Source organism: Apteryx rowi, unplaced genomic scaffold, assembly GCF_003343035.1.
Source record: "Apteryx rowi isolate R43461 unplaced genomic scaffold, aptRow1 scaffold_763, whole genome shotgun sequence".
Taxonomy (NCBI): domain Eukaryota; kingdom Metazoa; phylum Chordata; class Aves; order Apterygiformes; family Apterygidae; genus Apteryx; species Apteryx rowi.
Genome location: NW_020451053.1, coordinates 363,691 through 374,367, shown reverse-complemented (window position 1 = coordinate 374,367; position 10,677 = coordinate 363,691). Strand labels below are relative to the sequence as shown.

Here is a 10,677-nt window from a genome sequence, read left to right as displayed (position 1 = left end):
TGACTAATATCTGAATTCTCCTTTGTGTTGATTATATCACACATGTTATCATAATACCTGATATTTTGTTTCTATTTTAGGCCCATTAATGAAAATAAATTATTGATCCCAATAGTGACCTTAATGAAATTCACTAATAACATCTCTTTGGGCTGATAATTAAGAGATGTCCTTCACTTAAAATCCTTTGATCCCTATCCAGATTAGTACACTTGATCTTGATAATATCATTTCTTAACAGTTTTACTGCTAATATTAAGGATTGTGTGTTATCTCTTCCATAATGATAAAGTTTTTTTAGTTTACACTGAATTTTATTGGAAATTAAGTTACTTGACCTTTAGTGACCTTTTTTCTTTTTTTTTTCTTTTTAATAACCTGGTCTCTATATGCAATGACTGATCTCTAAGTAAGTTTGAGAATTTTTGAATGACTATTTTAGCCATTTATGACCACTTTTTTGCTTTATCATTTAAGTTCCTTAATGCTGTCTTTCAGATTACTTGTTGAACGCATTTTTGCTCAGTACATGGTCCCTCACAACTTGGAAACAAATGAACGAATGAAATGTTTATATTACCTTTACGCAACCCTGGATTCAAATGCTGTGAAGTATGTGCTGTTACTGACTTCTTACAAAATGTTGTATAATACTACTATTATTGTAAGTTAATTCTAAATTGTTATGAGTAGCCTAAGCCAGTGGACAAAAATACATCATGAATTATCAGTAAATGGAATGTAGCAGCAGTATATATTCTTCAAATGAGAGTCTGGGGGGGGGGGGAAATAGTAGGATGTTTTCTAACAAGGTGTGGTACCTTTTAACCATAAGCAGCTAAAAAGTGTCAAAAGTCTGGTAAGAAGCTTCAGTGTACTTCTGTCCTTCTATGTGCTGAAAAAGATAGCATAAGTTTGTAGGAGCATCTACTAGCCCTAGACTTATCTGACAACTACTGAATTAATTTACTCATCCATTTAGCAGCCAGGATGACTTAAAGGTGGGAAGGAATTACTTGTTTGTCTCTTCCCCTTCACTGTGTGTTTTATTTATGATTGTCCTATGAGCTTCAATACTTGTCTTCTGTTGCTTAAAAATAGGAGCATGAATTTGACTAATGAAAGCTTTACTTCTGTATATCATGTTCACAATTTGATTGAATTTAGTTAGTTTTCCTTTGCTTCTGTTTAGTGGTACTCTGCCACTTGAAAAACAAATATATTTTTTTCCCATGTGGTAGACTGGAAAAATTTCTGTATACCATAGAATGGCTAAAAACCCCAAAGCTTTCAAATACTCCAGAAAATGATGTTTGAATCCCCTATATTTGCCATATTACCTGGGTCAAAATACTACAATGGTATAACGTATAAAAATTAAGAATAATATTTTAAAAATAAAAATGATTAGTATTGTATTAGATATTTTTAGTATGGGCTAAAGAAAAATGCAAAATGTAGGTTTTTTTCAGTACTTGTTTTGGACAGCAAATAATTTCTGATTTCTGCTGTTGCTGTATGCAACAGTACATATTTTATAAACTTAGTATAGTCAGTTAGTTAAACAGAACTGACTTTTGTTACTTGTGGATTCTAAAAGTTGTTCAAACGATGCTGTGATTCTCGCTCCCCCGACAGGTTATTTTTTCTAGAAAGTGTGCTAATTTTCAGTTTTGTACAATGTCTCTAATGCTCTTCGTACAAGTCTGATCTTGTCCATTCTTCACCGTTTGTTGATCCGTTAGTTGCCTTTTATATGCAAGAAAGACATTGTTTTGATGATAAAAATCTTAAACATCTGCTTTAGCCTGCTCCTTGGAATGTTTTTAGAGGAGTAATTGCAGACTTGTACAAATGAGTTCTTTATAGCACAGACATATTAGTTTGCTTCCCCCCTCTTTTACAGGCAGTGTAGTTAGGCATCTGAAATGAAATTTATTTCAAAATCTCACTTCGTTCCAGTCTAATCTGACCAATTTCATATCACTCCACTAGGAAACACTTCAGGCTTTGACACACACAGAGCAATGAAATTTCAGATGATAAGCACTTTCCTGAGTCTGAAGTTGAAAAGAATTTAAAGGCTGGTTTTGGACAATTGTGTTATTGAATAGAAGACTTTGACAACTCTTCTTTTTTCATTTTTATGTAAACATGCATATGTTTTTTTCCTTTAGAGCATTGAACGAAATGTGGAAATGTCAGAATCTGCTACGACATCAAGTAAAGGATTTAGTCGACCTGATAAAACAGCCCAAAGTAAGTTCGGTTTGCCTTTATCCTCCAGTGCATATACAGTTTTATTTAAAATAATATGCTATTTGTTTAATTCCAGAAAAAAATAGCATTTGATGAAGTATCTCAAGCTTATTCTTAATGATAGATATGAAATATTTTGAAATTTAACTGAAATTCCGCTAGACTATGCTTGCAGTAGGAAATGTGTATACATTTCTTCAGTAAGAGTGAAAAGATAGGGTTGGTTAGAAATTTTTAAAGATTGTCAGTCCTTTGTCTGTTACTGAAATACTTCCTCTTCGTGTTTGAGAGCTACATCCCACCAGGATTGTTCTGATTTTTGAAAATCAAAGAAAAAACAGCAAATTTGTTTTTGACTGCCAAACTGAGTAATTAAGAAAACTTACTGCTGTATCTTTATTTATCTTATGCATGATTAGTAATGTTTAAAAAAAATCTGAATACTTTTATCCCAGCAAATGGCTTGGTTTTCTTCCTCTTTGGAGACTTCTTAAATGCTGTGTTGAAAATGTCAGACTACAGTTAAATTCTTTGTACAGAAAATTTACTCGGTAGAAAAAAAAAAAAAAAGTGGCATTTATAGAGGACTTATTTATGATATCCCGATAAAGTAAATCTCATATTTGTTTTGGCTATGTGTGTGTACTCATGTTGAAAAATCATAGAAAATAAAAATGATAGGTATGATTTGGAATGGGAGTAGAACTTAACTTTAATCTGTTGGTGCTGTTTTGAAAAGAAATAGTGTGTATTATAAAGCATTGCCATGTTCTTATTCATATATTTGTCAATTTTATCTTGTATGTGCGTATATACTCACATACCACAGATAAATTTAATGCAGTGTAATGACTGAATTATCCATTTGCTGAAATAACCTGAACAGGAAGAGATGGTAACTGCATTTTTTAGAAGTGTGGTTGTATTATCTAATGTTATCTGCTTGGCAATGCTACTGTTTTGCAGATAGAAAAAGACTCATCAAATCAAAATTAATCCCTTACTGTTTCAATCATATTATAGTTGTAATGAAATTGATTGCAGTGAAACTCATAATTTTGATTTAGTGCATTTAAAATGTTTTAATACAGTATTAAATTGTAGGTGCAGTAATTGCACATACAGTAATACTTCATGCTGTTTCAGTGACCTTATTTAAATAATTTTAACAATGCTTTAATTGTTTCTTATGTTCCTCATCTAATTTAAATACACTCATGTATAATCTAGAACTTGAGTTAGTTTCTTAGTATTTTCTGCTTTTCAGTTGAAAGTGAAATTTCAGCTTTCTCCCTTTGGTTTTCAGAGAGATATGCCTTCTCAGTTGTAAAATATCTGATATGACATGGAGTTAAACGTCTAGTTTTAATGAATGCCAACATCAGCATCACACTGAAAACAGTATATGCTGTTGATGTGTCTACATTTTTGTCCATGTGGTTTTCATCATATCTCACTCTTAAGTACTAATTCACTAAGCTCAAATATTTTTGTGTAACAGGGCTGTATGTGAGAATTTAGGGGGCTTGTGACAGTCTGATATGCTCAACTATTTTATACAAAACGTTTCTTACTGTGATGGTTTGCTTTTTTTTTTTTTTTTTTTCAAACTAAGTGTATATTTTCATAATCACAGTGGAAATGAAGGGGGAAAGAGTCTAAACAATGAAGGTGTTAATAATCTTGAGACGTATTCATTGGCCATTCAGAACTGTGGGAACTTTTTTTTAGTTTAAGGAGGCAAAATTGAAATGAACTAGTAACATTTTAGAGTATAGCTTAATATTACCATATGTGCTTTTTCACTCTGCACTAATTTCTCCAATTAATTTTGATGGCTTAGTTGTTCTTTTTTCTCCTGTAAGTGTTGTCCCTGTGGCAAGTGTAGGGTTGGTGAGAGCTATCTTGGAGATGATCAGTGATAGGACAAGTAGCAATGTACAGAAGTTGCCACAAGCAAGTTCTGATTAGATATTAGGAAAAAAAAAGTGCGGTGAGGGTAATCAAATACTGGAACGGGTTGTCCAGAGAGGTTGTGAAATCTCTGTCCTTGGAAATATTCTAAAGTCAACTAGACAAGGCCCGGAGCAACCTGATCTAAGTTGGCCCCACTTTGAGTATGTGTTTCAACCAGGTGACATCCCATTGTCACTTCCAACCTAAATTGTTCTGTGATTTGAAGTCTTTAACTTTTTCCAGTCCACTGTTTATTCTCATCTTAAAAAAAACTTCTGGCTATTTAGTGAAACACTTCATTTTTTTTCCTGTATTCCAGTGTAAGTGCTGTTGTTTGCTTTGGTAATTACTTCAGTTTCACTACCTTTAAGCATAAAATGGTACTAGTTGTTCTTCCTTATGTTTTTCCCCTACTTAACTGCTGAAGATTCTTCCTGATTTTTAGTTTGTTCGCCTTCCACCCCCCTGCTGCCTTGTCAGACAAACTTTTGACAATAGAGCAGTATAGAGTGGCTTTCTACTTTGGACTTATCTTTAATTCCACTTTGTTTCCTGGGATTATTAATATTGCTATAAGAGTCTTTGCTCTTCCAGTATGTCCTCAAACCAGTATCTTACCTCATTATGCACCGATTGTGGTGTTGTCCATTTCTGGATAGACAGGTGAGCAGTGCTTTATTTTGTCTTGCAAAAAGGAAATTTGAAGTATATATTTGGCTTGAAGTGTTTTGAAAGTATTTGGAAGTATGGGAGAATTTGGAAGAGTGAAAAAGGTGTTGGTGTTGGTGTCGTTGGTTTTAAATCAGAACAACTTAAAACTTGGGCAATTTTGGAAAAGTGAAGTGGTCTGGATTCTGTGCTATTCTTTTGTTCTTCCACAGCTTTCAGTAAGATTTATAGCCTAGTTTCAGGTAAATCAGGCAAGCTGTCTTGTGTTCGGTGTTGAGGAAGTTGAAAGTCTGTTAAGAAACTTTCCATTTCTGTTGATCATAATTTCTCCTAACTGGGGAGAGAATAGACCTCAAACTTGTCTTTAAAATGAGTTACTCTTCTGAAGGGCAAAAGCATAATTCACAGCTTGTCCTGTTCTCCTATGGTAATAATATAGATTTAAATGAAATAATTAAACTTGCTTGTTCACATGTGGAAAAGTGTGTGACAGCTGTTATGTCTATGTTAAAGACATAAACTTTGTTTGCTGCAACTATGCTGCTGTTCTTCTGTATCATGAAGCCAAGATCATGTTGATAAAATGCCGCAGTAAATCTTCTAAAAAGAAGTTTCTCAATCATCACTAGTCTGTCATGTTCAGAAGCTGTAAAAATACTTCTGACTCAGGTTATTTCATGTTTGAATGAACGATTAGCAGTTCGCTCAACTTAAGGGCTGTTCTACTGGGAGCTTTAGCCAGTGTTTTGGCTGCTCCTCTGTAATAGTTTAAGCCTTCTATGAGAAAATACTGAAGTGTCTTGCAACATTACCTCTTAACGGTTGTTTCCTGATTGAATCTGATGAAAAGGCCCAGCTTAAGTCTTTATTTGCCTCCTGTTAAGTACTTTGCAGAAAAAAAGCTTTTCATCACAATGGTGAGCCTCCTTTCTGAGGGTTTTTCTTTTTTTTTTTAGGTAATAGGTAAGCTTAAAAATTATAATTTTGTCTGTTATAAGGGGAGTTCTCTAAAAGACAGTTTTAGCAATGGTGGCTAAGCACTGATCTTTAATGTTATATAGTTTTGAATGAAAGCTCATAAATGGTGGTTGTGCTTTCATTTAAAATTTTGCCCAGAGGAATATCATTTGCTAATTGCAGGCCATAATTGATGCTACTTACACTTATGAAGCCTTGTGGACTTTGTAAGCTATCTCATCAAGATTGCTCTTTCAGAAGTCATTCGTCAAAAGAGCTGTTTCCATTATGGTTTGGAGGCTGCTAGGTCTGTGTGCTTTTGACTCTGTTGCTGCAAGCTTAAATTTTCAGGTTCTCATTTTCATCCTGCTTAAGAATGAGGATTTCAGAGTTGTTTGACAACACTTATTTTTACACAACAGTGAAGGATTTCAGTTTGTTTTTTTTCTTTCATCCACCTTAGAACACTTCTATGAAGATGATTAAGGCATTATCCTCACTTTACAATTAAGGATTCCCTCTGACATTTCTACTTGTATTTCCATTGTATTTTGAGCTTCAGTGTAATTCCACAAAAGTTCCTTGTCTATAAAATACTGTAGATTACAGCTAACAGGGAAAAAAGTGTTTTAGAAACTGTTTTGTCTACCTGCAACAGTGGGTGATATGTTGCAGAATACTACTTATTTGTAAGAAACATGTTCTTATAAAGAAAACTGTTTGCTGTGTAGTTTTACATGGCTGTGAATTTCTTTTCCCTCTTCTGTTTCCTTTACATGTTAAAGGGAACTGATTGCTAGGATGGACTTCTCACGTGGAATTTGAAATCATGTACCCAAAGAATCGGTGATGGAAGAAAAAAATTGAGATAAAAGTCTGTTTTGTGACATTTACTATGCCTGTGATGAGCTATTGGACTACTTTTTTTTTTTAATCAGAGGCAGTTTCGCTGAAATCCAGACTTCACTGATCTCTGGAAATGCAATTATGTTTTCATATTTTACTGTTATAAAGGTTCCTGGCTGTTATTTTTGTAATTACACTGTTATCCTCTGTCTTCCCTGTTCAGCTTAACAGTAGCAATAGTCTTAATATTGATTTTCTCCGTTCTTTACAATAAGGTGGGAGTTACTGCTGAGACTACTTAGGATCAGTATGTGAACAAGAAGATAAAGTGAATTTAATGCTTGCTGTTCGTTTTTTATTTAAAAACAAGAGCCTTTACATGGAAAACACTATTACAGGAAAAAAGCCATTTGTCCTGTTCATAAAATACATGGTAAATTAAGAATTAATAAAAAATATTTTATAAACAAATATGTGAGGAAAAGAGTGTTACTGTAGCTGTGATTCATCTTTTACTTCTTGTAACCATCTAGCATTAACTTTGCAGTGGTGCCTTTTGACTGCTAATATGCTCATGTACTAGCCAAATGCTAGGGGCCAACTTGCTGATAATACAGCATTATGGAATATTGTGCACTGTAGTCAAGTGGAAATACATAATGTAAAATTTTTACTTAATATATTTTTTTATTTTGACTTGCAGACAGATGCCAGCAGTAAAGCTATATTCTCAAAAGTGATGGTTATAACAAGTAAGTCAGCTGAAGCATATTAAAAATTGTCTAAAAGTTGCTGTTGAAATATGTTGCTTTCCTCTTTTAAAATCATTTGAGATGAGTTTAATGCACTTCTATAACAAATCATGATAGTCATAATAAAACAGTATGCTTTGGAGAATTATGAAGACATCTGTAAGGAGAATTAATTCCTTATTGTAAAATATCTCCAGTTATGAAGCTTATCATATGATACTTTGGCTTCATTTCTAACTGTTGCTGATTAATACAAAATGTAGATGATCTCAAGTTAATAACGTTTGTGTCAGCATTTATCGTAGAATATATATTAACTGATGTTAACTAACATTAAACTAGCTATCAACTTACCTGTTTTTGAGGTGTTGATATTGTAAATGCTGTTGGGGAACATGAAGGAGTTTGGGTTTCAGAAGAAGGAAAGCACTTTGGAAACTGAAGAACTTCCATGTAACGTGAACTCTTGCCAAACCCCACCTCCCCACAGCCCAAAGCATTAGAACTAGTGGAAGGAAGAAAAACTTGCTTTACAATTCCAAAATTTTGTTTTTAATCAAGCTTTTTTTTTTCCTTTTTTTTTTTTAAGCAAACTGTGTTATTTTAGCCAAAAAAAAAAAAAATAAAAGAGAGAGATACTACCTAAGGATATATATATATTTTTTAAAATATCTTGAGAAAAGCTGAATCTTGCTACTGCCTTTGGTCATGTCCCAAATGCTTTTTTCCTTTTTCTTATAATATAAAAACTGATCAGTTTGTAATTGTTCTGATTTGGTTCTAGGTTGCATTTTCAAAAAAACCCAACAACAACAACAAAACAAATGCTTAGTAGAACTTGTTTTCAACAAACTATCCTGTAGTCTTACACTATTGTCTGTGCCAACTTTGCTTAACACTTACTGTACCAAAAAAATGAAGCATCTTAAACAGTATTCTAATACTTTTGTCATTAGATTATCTCGTAAATGTACAATTAAATATCAAATTAATGTACTGTTTAAGATATGCATTTTTATATTTTTTCATGTTGCAAGCCAGATATGGACAGTTTAGGTTTAGTGGAGGAGTAATTTAGCAAAAATACCCTTTTGATGTTTTTGATGCTTGCCATATCAGTACTTAAATATTTAGTATATTTTTCTGTGGAATATTGGTTTTGTATTGTTGCTTGTAGAGATTCTGAGGTCAACTTCAGCTGTTAATGTTGTTAAAAGGACCAAGAAGCCTTGGTGAGCAGGAGGGAAGCTTGAATAAGGAGCATGAGGGAAGGGGAGCACAAAGGGAGACCAGTGTAATAGCCAGGGGAGGTCTGCAAGTATAAATGTTTTTTGAAATAGGCATTCTCATAGATACATCTACATGAGTTAGGCTGTTTGTGGGTTTTTCCCCCTTCTTTTTGGTTAGCTTAGCAAGAGTGTGTGTATGCGTGCACATGTGAAATTTCAAACTTGTTTAACTTACAGTACTGATACTTATTAAAATAAATAGTCATTTATTTTTCTTATTTAAAGGAAACCTTCCTGATCCAGGCAAAGCTCAAGATTTCATGAAGAAGTTTACACAAGTTCTAGAAGATGATGAAAAAATAAGAAGTCAGTTAGAAATGCTTGTTAGCCCAACATGTTCTTGCAAACAGGCTGAAGGATGTGTGGTAAGAATAGCTCTTAATATTTATGAATATTTTTGGAACTCAATTGATTATTTAATTTAACTGAAATTTATATTGCAGAGAGAAATTACAAAGAAGTTGGGCAATCCAAAACAACCAACAAATCCTTTCCTGGAAATGATAAAGTTTCTTCTGGAGAGAATTGCTCCTGTTCACATTGATACTGAATCCATCAGGTATATTTTTGTATGGCTATAGTTCACAGGGTTTGAAACTGGGGTTTCTAATTTTGCCTTTAAGCACAACCAGTAATGGATTAGGCAGGAAAAAATTTTTTTAAAGCCTAGTGACCTTCAATATTTTCTTCTGTTTTCCCTTTACTTAGTGGTTTTTGCCTCCTCATTCAGAGTGCAACAGCACAAAATAATGATTTGTCATTCAGCACAACTAGGAGGAACTTTCAGGAAAAAATGGATCTGCTGCTGATTGAGCAAGTTTGTTTTACGAGTGACTTAGTTATTTTAAAAGAAATTTCTATCCTTGGCTGTTCAAAAACTTTGTTAAATTTTTTCCATACAGGATGTTAGATCACAGTGACTTAAACAGTAATTTATGTAAGCTGTTAAGGCAATAAGTTTTTAAGGAAGAGCAGGCTGGTAAAGTTATAAGTAAAAAGTAATGGGTAAAGTGGTTATTTTAATAGCCTTATATGAGACATATAGTAGCTTATTAGAGAAAACTGATTCTAAATACTGGTAAATTCTTATCTGTTAATTCCAGCTGTAGTAGTAAACTTGAGCTTTTCAGTTTTTGCCTGTCATATATATAACATAATGGAGCCTTGAGATTTCATTTAAAATCTACTTCAGAAACATTATTAGTGAACTTAAGTAGTAAAAAGGCAGTTGTTATCAGTTCTGTGGCAAAACTAGTCTTTTCCCAACTTTGTAAATTTTCACTACATTTCTGCTTCATTTTTGATGCTATCAGACTGCTTTAAATTTTTTTTCATAGGCTATTTTTATCCAGTTAGGGGTGGAAAAAAAAGACTGAAAGTCTAACTGGGAGGTCTCTCCCTTGGTTTACTACCAGTGATTATAAATAGCACTTGCTGTGTGTACTGAAGAAATATTCAGAATATTGTTCATTCCTCATCGGAGAAGCTGCCTACAGTACTTGCTTATAGGCTCAGTCTGATAATCACCATTTCCCTTCTTAGGGTACAGTGTAAGAAAAAATAAGTGTTACTCTCAACGTGAAATATGGAGGAGATAAGTCTTTTGAATTTTTCATCAACTCCTACCACAGCTGTTTAACAGTTATTTTGTCTCTTGGTTATAGGCTAAACATTATTAACGGTTATTCTCCATCAATTATAAGAATCCACAGCAGCTAGTAACCTCAGCGTAACTCTTGTCTGAATTTTACTGATAATGCTCAAATTGTTTCCTTATTTTGGTCATCCTTCCAGAGTAAGGTATATGTAGCTCCTAATTTATGATGGATAAATGTTTTTGAAATTAATCACAGAATCACAGAATCGCTGAGGTTGGAAGGGACCTCTGGAGATCATCTAGTCCAACCCCCCTGCTCAAGCAGGGTCACCTAGAGCACATTGCACAGGAT

The 10,677-nt window shown here is 33.5% G+C and overlaps 1 protein-coding gene across 1 annotated transcript in view; it reads left to right on the top strand.

Annotated features, from left to right (window-relative positions):
* Positions 1 to 498: 498 nt before the first annotated feature.
* Positions 499 to 10,677, top strand: part of PDS5B (PDS5 cohesin associated factor B) — a gene marked incomplete at its 5' end in the record, with an annotated part of 52,557 nt that continues 42,378 nt past the window's right edge. The window contains 6 exons of the mRNA XM_026088323.1: positions 499 to 612; positions 2,178 to 2,259; positions 7,391 to 7,439; positions 8,954 to 9,093; positions 9,172 to 9,287; positions 9,437 to 9,545. Coding sequence (XP_025944108.1) covers positions 499 to 612; positions 2,178 to 2,259; positions 7,391 to 7,439; positions 8,954 to 9,093; positions 9,172 to 9,287; positions 9,437 to 9,545 — 610 coding nt within the window. The remainder of the gene's footprint in view (positions 613 to 2,177; positions 2,260 to 7,390; positions 7,440 to 8,953; positions 9,094 to 9,171; positions 9,288 to 9,436; positions 9,546 to 10,677) is intronic.